At 38.0% G+C, this 14,893-nt stretch overlaps 1 protein-coding gene across 2 annotated transcripts in view; it reads right to left on the bottom strand.

Annotated features, from left to right (window-relative positions):
• Nucleotides 1-4,050, bottom strand: part of LOC123982636 (protein FAM171A2) — a 14,513-nt gene extending 10,463 nt beyond the window's left edge. For both annotated transcript variants that reach the window (XM_046068300.1, XM_046068301.1), the window contains exon 1: nucleotides 3,830-4,050. In XM_046068300.1, the coding sequence (XP_045924256.1) occupies nucleotides 3,830-3,926 (97 nt within the window). In that variant the 5' untranslated portion in view covers nucleotides 3,927-4,050. The remainder of the gene's footprint in view (nucleotides 1-3,829) is intronic.
• Between the last annotated feature and the right edge of the window lie 10,843 nt (nucleotides 4,051-14,893).

The following is a 14,893-nucleotide window of genomic DNA, read 5'->3' as shown; positions in this document are numbered from 1 at the left end:
ACTGTAGTATTAAAGGAGTAATTACTCTTGAGTATTGCACCATTTATCAATTATAAAATGACCTACAAAGTGAGTTTGTCTGTACGTCCACAGGTTAGTGTTGTAGTCAAGACCGCCCAAACTGAGACCGAGTCAAGACCAAGACCAGAGTTTATCGAGACCGAGTCAAGACCAAGACCAGAGTTTATCGAGACTGAGTGAAGACCAAGACTTTTAGGGGCTGAGACCAAGACCAAGGGAGGGCGATACCGAGTGAAGACCGGTTCCCCACATTACATGACACAATAAAATGTGGAAAGAGATCACAGGTGCTTCTCAAATTGATCTGAAAGATCCACATTCCCATTAAAACACCCACATACAAACACTAAGAGCTGAAATCAACGTAAGCATCTTCATTCAACGCTCCTTTTCCATGCTGACCATCGCGGGGAAGGGGGGACAGTCGTTAATGGTAACAAGACATTTTTAATTAGGGTTACTAGTTGCATTTGATACGTTTTACATCCAATCAAAGTTAGGATTTCAACAAATAAATCAGACAATGCAAAAGCAATTTATTGATATTCCTAAAGTTATGGTCTTGACTGGTCTTGAAATAAAATCCTGAGTCCTTAATGTCTGAGACTGAGACAAGACCGTGTACAAATGCAGTCGAGTCCGAGACCAAGACCATCAAAAAGTGGTCTTAAGAACGGTCTCGAGTACTACAACTCTACCATAGGTTTTCAACAAAGGTCACATAGTGTAACACAAAAAAAGTTAACATTAACAGACTTTATAGCTCCTGTTATTATTCTTTGTCTTAACTATATTTGCTGGATCATCATTCTCTAGTTTTGAAACTTCAGTTTAGGCGATGTAAACAGGAAACATGTTGCCATTGACTCCATTAAAAGTGTGCTGAATTAGATATTAGCAGTTCCTGTTCGCAGTGTACACATGGATGTGAAGACAACTCTCACTGGATTACTTTAATACTGAAGAATACTTAAAAACATGAGGATTTTCAGGCAAGTTCTGGAGCTATAAGGAGCACCGGTTTTCTGTGACTACAATAACTAACTTCCTGTTACGAACCCCTAACGTCCCTTTCACCTCACACAATATCTTTGCCTCAAGTCTCTCCCAGAACCTCGAGTGTGGACTAATGATTTCCATCTGTGGTGGACGATAATGATAAACATGTTGCACCCGTCACAAATCCATCGCGTGGCTCTCTCTGGCCCTCATCCTCCCATGTTTTCCAGCCCCAGAACATTTTGTTTCTCATCTTGCCTCTTGGACAGCGCGGATGTGGGTCACGCTGGGGATGTTTCCATGGATACACGCTGACTCTCCAAAAGCTGGCTTGTTTTTGCTTCCTCACTCGGCTCAGCTCCCTGTAGCGACCGTCCTCTAAACCCCCCCAGGCCTCTAGTGACAACCCTGCTATGAGGTGCTTCTCAGTGACAGCAGCAGCCTCACTAATGGGTGCACTCACATAATAAGCATGCATGTGTATGTTTGTGTGTCCCTATCCATTGTGAGTGTGTAAATGCTGTCATCCATTACCATAATTTGTTCAATAAAGGCTCCCTTGTGTGTCTGTGTGAAGAGAGGATTTCCTCCGTCTGGGCTGCACATTGAAAACTCTGCGGCTTGAAGCAGCTCCACTGACACAAACACTGAGAGTCACAGTGTTACATCAAGGGTCTGGGAATTTTCCCTCACTCGAAGGGCTTGAATAGAAGTTCAGCTGAGATTAAGTGGAGTGTAAACCCCCTTCTTCTAGAGATAAATCCTTATAACTTAAATTCAAGCTGATATTTTGTGAGAATTTAGTCATTTAGCTATCGGGTTTTACCCTTTTCGTTAAATATAATCAACAGTTACTGCACCTTTTTCCCAAAAATCAGTGTACTATCATAGAAAGCAGCAATTATTCACCTCTCACAGACTGGAAGTGAAAATAAAATGACTTCAATGACTAATCTGGTATCAGAATAGTTGCCGATTGATTTTCTGGCGATTGATTGTTTCAGCTTTAAACCACAACATCCTTGACATCATGGTGCTGTGCAAAACTGCACATTTCTTTAGACGATAATTGCTTCACAACATCTTGCAAGTAATTGCAGCTCAGGAGAAGTGCTGAGCTGTTCCAAAACGCACCTGAGGTATCAATTAATTGACTTTTTAATCAGTCATGCAGCAGCTGGGGAGAAAAATCCATTACAATTTAATCTAAATTAGGCTCTAACTGACACAAAAGGACAGAAAAGTCACACTTTAGCTGTTCAAAAACTGCTCTGTGGCCAGCAGAAGTAAGATCCTTTAAAGTAACAGTACAACAATGTAGAAATTCTTCATTACCAAGACTGGCATGTATTAAAATATGGTGTAAAAATATTCCCTAACCCCTAATTTCAAGATAATTACAAACCAGCAATCAAAACCTAGTACTAGTAAAAGTACTAGGGCTGGGAATCACCAGAGGTCCCACGATACGATATTATCACGATATTTATGTTGCGATTCGATTTTATTACGATTTTAAATATATTGAGATATATTGCAATTTATTACCTTTTTCCAACTTCCAACTAGGTCCCTAAAGTCAAACTTTGTCAACATCTGTTTATCTAAAAAGATACATTTCTCTGTTTTTTCATTTATCACCTTTTCAGTCCTCTATATGTATGTATATGTATCTGTTAAGTTTTCTTGTGGACCAAAAAAGCAATAGATTTTATTATTCTAGCACCAAAAAGTTAAAACTCCCATCTGCAATTTATATAATAAAATATCGATACTTGGTGCCCGTGTATCGATACAGTATCGCCACGGCAAACATCACATACTATGCTGTATCGATTTTTTTCCCCCACCCCTAGAAAGTACAGTACACTTAAAGTATCAAAAGTAAAAGTACGGCACTCATCATGCACAATTGCACCTTTCAGTCTGTTATATTGTGATATGTATTATTACTGAAGCTGTCATGTGTAAGTAGAATTTAAATACTGCAGCAAATTGTAATTACTTTGCATTCTGTTTTGTTGTCCAATGTATATGATGTGTTTTATGTGTACAATGTCAACCTGCAAAGTAACTATAGCTCTCATATAAAGAACAATATGTCCCTCTGAGGTGTAGTGGAGTTTCATAAAACGCTATTCTACCTCAAAACTATATGTACTTATAGTTACAATCCAGCACTGTCTGTAACCATCCATGCACCTTTAAATAGCTTGAAGCATACATAATGCAATGTAATAACATAATGTCCTTCACAATGCACACCATAATATAAACAATGGCGCTTTTACATAAAGCTGCTGCTGCATCATCAACATGTGATCAGTGCTTTTGGTTAATGCAAATTCAATTTTGGGGCCTTTTGAATACACAAACGTGTCTATTGGTTTATGACTGACACATTTTGGCTCTCAGGCCAACCCTGATCTCACTGTCATTATGCAAAGCTAAACACACGCACGAAGGCCTGGGTTACAGTAAGTTAGGCCTGACATTACAACAGACTAAGCTCTAGCGCAGTCTGCACGCTGATTGTCGAACCACACATCTGTGCAGTAATTGAGTATAGTAGCACAAGCGTGGCCCTCTCTGTGACACCACCTCATGGATATTAATGAATATATACCATGAAACTAACGTTATCCAGCGGATATCACTAAAAAGCCGTCCCTTAAAATCCACCTCCTTTCAGCCAACATGATATCAGAGCGCAGCGCCGCAAAGGACCGACGGTTTGTCGACAAAAGCCATAAAAATGCAACCACTCCCATCTTCTCATTGTGCTGCATCCCCCGTATGGCGAGCTTACCAAATGCTCCCTGATCTGGGAGAGATTTTGCCAGCGCCTCCCAAACCGCGCAGATCGAGGCGAAGAGGAGCAAACGAGAGATGTAGCTGGCCGGCATCCTCGCAACTACATCTCTAGTCCCAGCTCGGCGGCCGCGAATCCATATTCCTCCCTGCCGTTTGAGAGCCTTTCACTCCTCAGACATTGCTCGGATGTCGGGCTTTGAAGGGTGCTGAGATGCTGCCGTCTGTGCGGGCTTCGCCTTGTTTTTATTGTCTGAGGTGGAGAGAAAAAAAAAAAGAGTCCAACGTTTCCCTCTGCTGATCTCAAGTGGAACAGCGACTGGGCTGCTTCTTATTCTGCACTACAGCGTTTCTCATCTGCAGGAGCCTCAGACTGAAATCCCAGTTCAGGATGGTTTAGGATTTTTGGATTTACAGACACCCTGGGGAGGCCGGGGACATGTCCCCACCACTTTTTGAAAGCATTTGTTGAAAATGTTCTGAAAAAATAGCTTGTGACAAGAAAATGAAATGAAAATGCTTTTAGGTTTATTTGCACAATAAGAAAACATGCAATGCAATTTAAACATAGCCAAGAAGAAACTACCGTGCGTAGTCCAAAAAAGTAATACAAGATAAAACAAAGTTACTCATTACTGCATCTTGTTCCATTACATTTTTATATTTTTATATTATAATTATCACCTGTCACCTGAATTTTGTGTTTCCTTTTATATAAATAAATATATTTCCACCATTAATTGGTGCAATGTCTCCAGAATGCAGGAAATGAAGTGTTTAATCTTCTAGGGGAGAACCACCTGACCATCCACTCAAATATTTCAGCATTGAATATTTCTTCAAAATAGTGTTAAAACATCTTCACGTCTCGTTCTAGTGACCCTAGTATTGTGCATCGTCACGTCTGGTGAGCTAAGTGTATCGTCCCTATCTGAGCCCTTATGTCCCAACCACTTTTCAACACAAAGTGTCGCCCTTGATTACAGAAACAAGTTATCTAAAGGCATGTCTGCAAATCTTATTGAGGAATTTAGCTATTAAATAACTATCCTAAGTGAAGAACTAACTAAAGTTTGGAGTCTTAAGTTAGGATGGCATAGACCAGGGGTTTTCAGAGTCTGAGACAGTGGGACTCCCCTCTGAGAAGTCTTGGAAAAAGGTGTCCCCTCACCCTCCCTTAGTTTACTTGCTAATTTTAATATTATTATGTTATTTTATCCCATAGGCACTGAAAAATTGAGCCGAGATAACCTAATATTAAAGTTTGACATTACTTCGGACACAAAATACATAAAAAGCTATCTCCTAAGGCATTTATTAGTTTCTGACTCTGAGGAAGTGGGACAGACAGTCTCTTTAACCAAATCATGGACATTGATTGTGATCTCCTGATCACTATTTTTTGCATTTCCATTCACTAAGCCTCCCCCGAAAAAGTTTGGAGCCCACCTCCCAATTTGAAAACCTCTGGCATAGATCCTTACTGTTGTTGAGGTGGCACAAAGTGGATAAAACACCTGAGCCGGGTTCAATTCCCACTGCTCATCCACCAATGTGTCCCTGAGCAAGACACTCAACCCCTAGTTGCTCCAGAGGCGTGCGACCTCTGACATCAACATGTAAATGTAATGTAATGCTAGGTCTGTATGGCAATTACATTGAAGACGGGAAATATCGACTGCCGAGATGATAATCTTGAATTTAATTTATTATTTGGAAGAAAACTTCCCACAAAAGGTTTCCGCTTCTCCACCGACTCGATTAATGTGTCTGAGACATGAGGTCTGAGATGAGACAGGACACAGCCATGAGCTCAGGAATTGCTTCTGTAATCGGAAGATGGGGTTTTTCCTATCTTTAAAACTTAAAATACGCAGGTAGGACATTTATTCTGTAATAAAGCTCCAGGTCTTTATTTAAAGTCTGGAGAGAAAATGTCAGAAATCATGGATGCTTTATTTGCCCACAGACAACAGGAGCAAAATGTAATATAGCATGTTGGCTTATAGGTTTTATTTATATTATAGTATTATATTCTAGTGGTGGACAGTAACTAAGTACATTAACTCAAGTCAAGTACAATTATACATTACTTGAGTTTTTAAGTAACTTTTTACTTGTGCTCAATGGTGGAAGAAGATATTTTACTTAAGCAGAAGTAGCAATACCACAGTGTTGAAAAACTATATATATATAATAATATATATAATAATATATCATCATCTATTTGTTGGTTTTATTTTGTATTATTATCTGCAAAGATGTTGAAGTTATTAAATAAATGTTTCAGAGTAAAAAGTACAACATTTGCATCTGAACTGTAGCGGAGAAGAAGTACAAAGCAGCAGAAAGGTCCTCAAAAATAATACTTAAGTACAGTATTTGAGTAAATGTACTTGGTCACTTTCCGCCATTGCTTCTACTCCACTACATTTCAGAGGGAAATTTTGTAATTAAAAACATTTTACACACAAATCTGTGGTGGACTAAGCAGTAATGATGCCACAGCAAAAGGAGAAAGTTAAAGTACTGCATTCAAAATGATACTATTATCTGGAAAGTGTACACAAAGAATCAAAAAGCACAATAACATAATATATTGTTGGGTTATTATTATTTTTGTCATTTATAAACAGGGATGTAATGTTCTCGCTAGTTTTTCTCTGAATTTGGGTTTATGAAAGGAACACATGGTGAGGTGGGTATTTTATCGGCTTGTCGTAGTATTTTTATACTCAGAATATTTCAGTTTGGTCAAAAAACAAATAAATTAAGGGTTTAGTATTTCCTGAACTGATTCTATTTCCTGGCAGCGAGGAGCTTTAATTGAAACAACATTTGAACTTTTGTGTGTGGCAATAAAATTCACAGACAACATGATTAACAGTTAACGATGTAATAGTACATGCAAAAATATGCTCAGCTTTAACCTCGTAATTAATTAAACTAGCCAACGGTATAAAAGTATTCAAAATCTCAACAGCTCCAACATGAAAATGCTGCTCAAACTGTTATTTACTCTATTATTATTCAGATTGTATATTGTATATGATGTATATTTGAATTTGTCAGCATTTTATAGGATAATTCATCAAAACCTCTGTGGTGTGTGTGTGTATTAGTGTATAAGTTGTGATGTGTATAAGTTTACTGTGAACCTTAAACCTTACAAGTGACAGCATGTGCATCAAGGTGACTTTTTGAGATTTGTATTTCATGCCATTTTGTTTGATTTAATTTTAAGGGTGTTAAAGTAAAGTCTGTTTAATGTTTGAGTATAATTTGAATCACTGTATATACTCTTGTAATCCATAATCAGTGTCATATTTTAGATGCCGAGCACACTTTCTGTGTGTAAAGTCTTTATCTGCAAAGCAAAAACTCTTGAATAGCTGTCAGATGAATGGAGTGCAGTAAAAAGTAAATTTCCCTCTGAAATGCATTACTATTAAAAGAACAAATACAAGCACCTCAAACAAGTGCAGTAGTTGAGTAAATGCTCTCTCCAGCACTAATAATTCTGCTGGCGATTCTGCTTGCATAAGGAGTACTTGTACTTTAAATACCTTAAGTACATCTTTCTGACAATATTTCTGTATTTTGGCCAAAGTAAAATGTATGCAGGTATTTTAAATTATGGTATTAATGCTTTTACCATTAAAATCTTTTGAAGGGGATCTTAGTAAAGCTGAATATAAATACATTCAATGTGCGTTTGTTTGTTTATTGAGGTAGAAAATTGTCTCTTGTTGGTGTTTCTGGAGAAGTGAAGCAGCTCAGTCAGAGTCTGTTACTCACATTAGAGCTGAAACTTCAGACTGATCCAGGTTTCTCTCTGCCTGCTTTCACCCCTCGACAGCTGCAGCTGTCATATTTATCATTTTTATTATTTAATTAAAAACTCATATTGCACGAGTATTTTATTCCTGGCAACGTTGCGAGGTGTTTGAGGATTTATTGTTCAAAGAAAAGTTGTACACAGTAGCTCACTGGTATTTCAAATTGAGTCTACTGATGGTCTGCTGACTAAGTGTTATATAACCAAAAGTAAATTATAAGTTTGAAAACATACCTATTTATCAGTTAGCAGGATATAAACACCTCATTGTTTTGAACACACTATAATTTTGTTATTTAGCAGATATAAGCACATGTTAGCCACACAAGCGGCATGGCGGCAGTAATAATAATAATAATAATACATAAATGTTTTTTATAGACAAAGTTACAAAGGGCTTTACAATAAATCAAAGTAATACAATCCTACTGTGCGGATAGCAATGTCAGTCTGTCCACCAACTTGGTCCAGACTGAAATGTCTTTTGGATGATTTGCCATGAAATTTGATATTTCAACACATTTTCATCTCAGGGCGTCAAATCCCAACGCTTTGAGAAAGCCTGACAAAGCATCTGTATTTGTCACACAAGGCGCTGTCTTTTTCACATGTGGTTAGTGTTGTCAAACGGTCGCAGTTTGGTTAGGTTTGGGAACCAGAGCTACTTGATTTAGGAAAACATCATGGTTTGGGCTGAAATAACTACATTACGCGACATAAGTCGGCAACTGAACTTTGACTTTTGGTTTCAGACAGCAGATGGGTTACATTGGAGTCTGGCCCAGGGTGTCTCACATGGACGTTGAAGGGCACCTTGTGCGTCAAACAGCAACTATTTGTCAGGCTTTCTCAAAGCGTCGCTGCTTGACGCCCTGGAGTGAGACAGGCTAGGTATTTATCAGGTATAATGTTTCCCATGTTCACAGCACGTTAGCCTGCTTACATTTACAGCTGTTGCCAATAGTCAGTTAATCTAATAGTTGTTGAGATATTTGAGTGTTGGACCATTCGCCATTTGCATGACTAAAACAATTTGAATGTTTGAGTGTTATCGAATGCACACCTTGTGGACGGGTAAGCAGGAAAAACGCAACTATGTGGAAAACAGTACCTTACCTTACACTGTTTGCACTGAGTTTATTATAGACACCATCAAATCAAGTCTGACAGCTTTCTGAAACTAACATCAAGTAAAATCAAAGTAGGATCAGACACAACCTCTCATTACCTTTAGGCCCTTCTGAGTGAAACTAATTAGCTCTCTTTAGCACTTATCTTTTTAATGTCTTTCAAATGGCTTCATCAAGAAAAAGGGGTTTTGGAAATTAGCCAGCTTCTCATTGGAACATATTAAATTAGATTAAAACAGCCACTGGCAGATTTAGATATATGTAGGGATACATGTGGGATGACCTTCCTCTGCACTCAGGTCAGGAAGCAACCTCGAATCAGCAGGGATCAGCAAAGATTTGGAAACTCCCTCCTCAAACACAATCAGCAGTTGTTCTCTGCAGGACCCTTCACAGGACTGTTATTGCTTCATTTTGAAAATGTAATATGTTCCAGAAAACTGCTCATGTTGAGCAACAAAGACTAAAGAATGAAAGATGATTGCAAACATCTCATGGACAAATAGGACACAGGTTAGATGTCATGTAAGGAAAGTATAAGGAATATGTACAATTCATGTAAAGCAGATGGTTTCTGTAAAGGCCAGGTTCAGAAGAATATCCATCGTCAACCGCTTATCCTGCGTACAGGGTCGCGGGGAGGAAGAACACGTAAGTCAAAAATATATATTCATATAAAATATGTGTCCAATATTAAAATGAACTCTATTCAAGTATTCAATTTAATGGATCATTTTCAAATCTGAAAATTCAAGTCAGACATTGGATGGATTGATCTTTTCAGGTTTCTTTCTTTCAGTCACATATAAAAAGTTAATTTAAGTGGGGGAATTCTTGAACTGGAATTTTCTGTCTAAATTGATCAATGAACACTCAAAATAACTTGACATCACCTTGAGGGAAAATTTCAAACCATGTAAATTCAGATAGTATTTGTCTCCACTCTCCCTCGGGTCGCCCTGTCTGCTTATCAAGCACACCTGGTTCTCATCAATCTCATCACACAACAATATATCTCCACTCACTCGTCACCTGATTGTTCAGTCAGCTATCTCTGGTAGTTACCTCTCAGGCTCGCCCCATGCTTTCTAGTTTTGCTTGTGAATATTTTGTTATGTGCTTCACCTGCCTAATTCTGTGTTCCCTTGTGCTTCAGGACGCTGCCTAACACCCTCTGCCAACATCTCAGCTCACTCCATCTCCATGTATCTCCCCTCTACAATAAATATATTTTATTAATATTCTCAACTGCCTTCGTCTGCTTCTGATCCAAAATCTGCAAAACCCAATTTCCACATTAAAGGGCAACTTAATATCTCTTTCAGCTTGAAGGCTGCACAAATCCAAAACATTTTTTTGTAACCAGCATATTTTCCTTACATTTTCTTATTGCAAAACTATGCAATAACAAACATTAATAGACATGCAAAGGGTAAATAAGACTAATACTTAAAAGAATTAGAAAATAAAGGTTCAGCATTTCAGATAATTGAGAGTGTTTAGGGTTTGCAGAGTGCTGAATCATTTATATGTACAGTTGCATTTCATTTATGCAACATTTACATGAAGGTTTTCTGTTCTAAAACGTACTTTTTTGAATGTTTAAGTTTGCTAAGATGATAAACGTACAATACTATTTTGGAGTACAGCTCAGTTTGTTTCACCATCACATCCACAGAAAGAGACATTAATGTCATTTCTTATTTTTTGCAAATAATATTTTGTTGGACTAGCATTGATGGAGAAGCTTGAAAGTGTCTTTTGTTTATTTTGTTTTTACCAGTGGCTTTAGTCCCACCCCAAGTCTCAAACTTCACTGATGGCCAAGATGGAGTTTCAGTAGCGTAAAGTTAGCTTAGCAAGACTCCAGCAGAGGCAGTACTTCTTTTAGGTGCATGCTTGCCATGTTTCATACTCCATACTGCTGACAGTCTGCTGCTGTAGTAATATGTTGAGGGGTGCAATGAGGGTGAATGTGAAGTAGCCTCAGAGTTTGGGGACGGAGTGTCTGAGGCTACATCAGATATTTGGGGCGCAAGTGCACAGAATTACTATTAAACATAACTTCTGCTGCAATAAACACCATAAAATAAGACAAGGATCAATACATAGTGTAATAAAGCAACTGTAGATGTGATTTACCAACACAAAAGTGGATTTAGTCTTAAGTTATTCTTTAAATGACGGTTAAATGTCCAAATATCCTCTGCAGAGAACACTTATTGAGGATGTGCATTAGCAGCCATGAATGTAACACAAATTATCAATGGCTAAATTTGAGAATTCATCAGTAATTAGAGGACAGTAAGACAGAGTTTGTTTTCAGTCCTGAGTCCAAACATCACTACGTTGCATCGTAACAAGCCTCATTTCAGACTCAGTGGTTTTTCTTAAACTTATCTGCAAAGGTCAGACGCTCAGGCAAGTTCAGAGAACACAAATGTCTCCTTTCAGATTTGAATAAAGCTTAAGGAGAGTGAAGCCAAAGCCGAGGCCAAATGTTTGACTGTCTCCAGCACATTAATCTTAATTTTGGTCATGAGGTTGAGTGCACAAGATCAACTAAGGGAAAATCATGAGTAAACAAACTGAAAGGGTCCTTGTAAGAAGATGCACCAGACAGAGAAGAAGTGAAATATGAGAAAACACACGGCAAAAGATTTCACTCTAAAGTTTGCGTATGTTGATAAAAAGGACACATTAACACTTTAGGAAATACTTGATTTAGTTACAAATTATTAAGCACAAAAAATAAATACTAATTAAGTAGAACAGAATTGTATGTACTTATGTGAGTTGTGCCTGTGTTGAATTCATTATTTGTTTGATTTAATTATTGCTCTTTAAGAGAATTCACAAAATTTGTATTACATGTTTTCAAATTCCTGTTTCCCTTTTTGAATAACAGTACTGTAAAGTTTTACTACACATTTCATGTGCAAACCACCACGATAACATCTTGTCAGACATTTTCAAATTACAGATGTACAAACCATTGACCAGCGGTGGAGGAAGTACTGAGATCCTTTACTTAAATAAAAGTACTAATACAACACTGAAGATTCCTGCAATCAAAATGTTACTTAAGTATAATTAGGAAAATGTACTTAAGGTATTAAAAGTAAAAGTACTCAAAGCATTAAAATGTCCCCTGTGACTGTTATTGTTCCTTATGCATTCATGTAAAAGTAAGATTTTACTGCTAGTTGTTGAGCTGGAGCTCATTTTGAACTACTTGATTATTTCTCTATGGATTAATCAGCTGATTATTTTTTCCATTAATCGACTGATTGTTTCAAAAAATTCTAAAAATAGTGAGAAATGCCGTCACAGTTACCCAGAGTCCAAAGTGACTCCATCACAGTGCTCGTTGTGTCCAAGCAACAGTCCAAACCTAATAACATTAAAATAATTTAAAAGGCAAGTAGCAAATCTTCACATCTTTGCATGAAAAATAAAACTGTTATCAAAATAGATAACCACTGACTAATTGGTCAAATGCATGATCATTCTAGTTGTACTTGTATAAACTGTTCAGTAGAGTGGTTTAATTTATGGCACAACATATTCTATAAGCTCTTAATATGTTTTGTGTGCAAAGGTCTTCATTTGTAAAGTAACAAGTAACTAAAGCTGTCAGATAAATAGTGAAGTAAAAAGTACAATATTTCCCTCTGAGATGGAGTACAAGTAGAAGGTAGCATGAAAAGTACTTCAAATTTAGCTCACCGTATCAAAGTACAGTACTTGAGTAAATACACTTAGTTACATTCCACCGCTGCAGTCATTTCTGTCTGTCCTCAGCCTGACTTTCACAATAAGGTTGCACACGGAGGTCTGGAGTCCCATCACGAGCCTGATGAGCACAAGGAACAGCCTGTGAAAGGTTTTTATTATGTGGGAGTTTGGCAGTATTAGCCTTCATGCATCCCCACATAGGCAGTAGCACAGAAGGTTTTCCATGCAGACGTCTCTTTGCAGACATCAGGATGTGTTGCAGAACATCTGTCTAGCCGAGCTTTGAACTCCCTCAGGTTAATGACTTTAAAGTCTGCTGCATAGTCTGACTCCTTCCTACTTGGGTGGCAGGGATGCAGAGGTTAGAAAGTGCAGTCGGACGCTAATATTTCACATATTATAAACAGACTCATCAGCATTTAAACAAATATGTACACGTGCTAAATGTATTTTGGCAAGCATGCAGCGTAACTAAGACTTTGTGCCTATAAGTGAATTAAGTAAGCAAATTTACACAGGTCTCATGAGTTCAAGGACATAATATATTGTGAATGTCTGTATTTATATGATGTTTTTATACAACGCAGGATGCTGGCCGGACCATGTGGAGAATTAGTGTCTTTCCCAAGGACATTTCCACATGTGGACAAGAGAAGCTAGAGATCAAACCCCCAACCTGAGTACCAGATGCTGGGGGCAGACAGCCGGGCAGCAGAGAGATGTACCTCTCTTGTTACCCTCATTTGTTCTGCATTTCCCATAGTGAGTGAAGTTCGGAGGAGGTGAGGACATTACTGAAACCTCCAGGTGCTGCCACTTGCCAACCTGCCTGCTTGGAGAGGAACTCACCAACAGGGGGCAGAGGAGAGCTTGAGAAGTCACTTCCTGCTGACAGGGACCTCTGTCATAGTGAGCTTGATGTGTGGGATGAACATGCTGAAATACACCTGCTGAGAGTAAGTCTGGTGATCGCTAAATGATAGTTCTGTTAGTCTGGGAGATGATCACTGTGTAAATCACTTGGGTTTCAAAGTTCATGGTCTTAATTTATCAACCTGTAAAAAGGAAGATAAATGTAAACGTCTTAAACTTTAAACTTTATTTTGACTTATAAATAAAAGACATCCAATGGTGGAAAGTAACTAAATATATTTACGCACATACTGTACTTATGTACAATTTTGAATTACTTGTTGTTTACTTGAGTATTTCAAATTTATGCTACTTTATACTTATACTGAAATTCAGAGGGAAACATTGTACTACTACTTCTAATAATACTATTGTATCAATAAAAATAATGAAGTTATAATATATTATTATAGGTTAAGTTACCCAGCATTACATAAAGTCATTAAAATGAGCCCCTATTCTTTACCAGATGCAACATTAAAGTTATGAACACATGAATGCATCAATATTTATAATCCAATAATATTATAAACATTAAATGGGCCGTACTACATAATTAGCACTTTTACTTTTTGGTACTTAAAGTATAGCTACTTTGATGCTAGTGCTTTTACTGCAGTAAGATTCTGAATGCAGGACTTTTACTTGTTACAGAGTACTTTTACTTCAGTAAAAGATCTGAACACTTACTACTAGTGGCCGTATGATGGGAGCACAGGAAGACGTCATAAAGAGCGACAAAATCCGCAGTCAAGTGGATGGAATTCAGGACACTTTAATCCAGGAGACTGGAATTCGAGTCCTGTGTGAAACCAAGCAAACATACACTAAACGAAATTATAAATGCAATCCGTTCATCGAAAATGTGCAGCTCCATCACACAGCACAACGCCACAGATGTCACCATATTTCAGGGAGCGTGCAATTAGCATGCTGACTGCAGGAATGTCCACCAGAGTTGTTGCCCCTGAATTGAATGTTCATTTATCTACCGTAAGCCGTCTCCAAAGGTGGACCCCCCCGGACCACTGAAATACAGTAAACTGCACATTTTGGAGTGGCCTTTTATTGTGGCCACCCTAAGACCTTTTATTGTGGCCAGCCTAAGACCTTTTATTGTGGCCAGGATAAGACCTTTTATTGTGGCCAGCCTAAGGCACACCTGTGCAGTACCCATGCTGTCTGATCAGCATCTTGATATGCCACACCTGTGAGGTGGATGGATTATCTCGGCAAAGGAGAAGAGCTCACTAACACAGATTTTGATGGATTTGTGAACAATATTTGAGAGAAATAGACCTTTTGTGTAGAGAAAGTCTTAGATCTTTGACTTCAGCTCATGATGAATGGGGGCAAAAACAAAAGTGTTGAGTTTATAATTTTGTTCAGTTTACTTTCCTCAGTTGACCTAATATATTTATTTTAATCAAAACCACAATCTCTT

Source organism: Micropterus dolomieu, linkage group LG14 (genome assembly GCF_021292245.1).
Source record: "Micropterus dolomieu isolate WLL.071019.BEF.003 ecotype Adirondacks linkage group LG14, ASM2129224v1, whole genome shotgun sequence".
In the NCBI taxonomy this organism is placed as follows: Eukaryota; Metazoa; Chordata; class Actinopteri; order Centrarchiformes; family Centrarchidae; genus Micropterus; species Micropterus dolomieu.
This window is presented reverse-complemented; position numbering and strand designations above follow the sequence as displayed.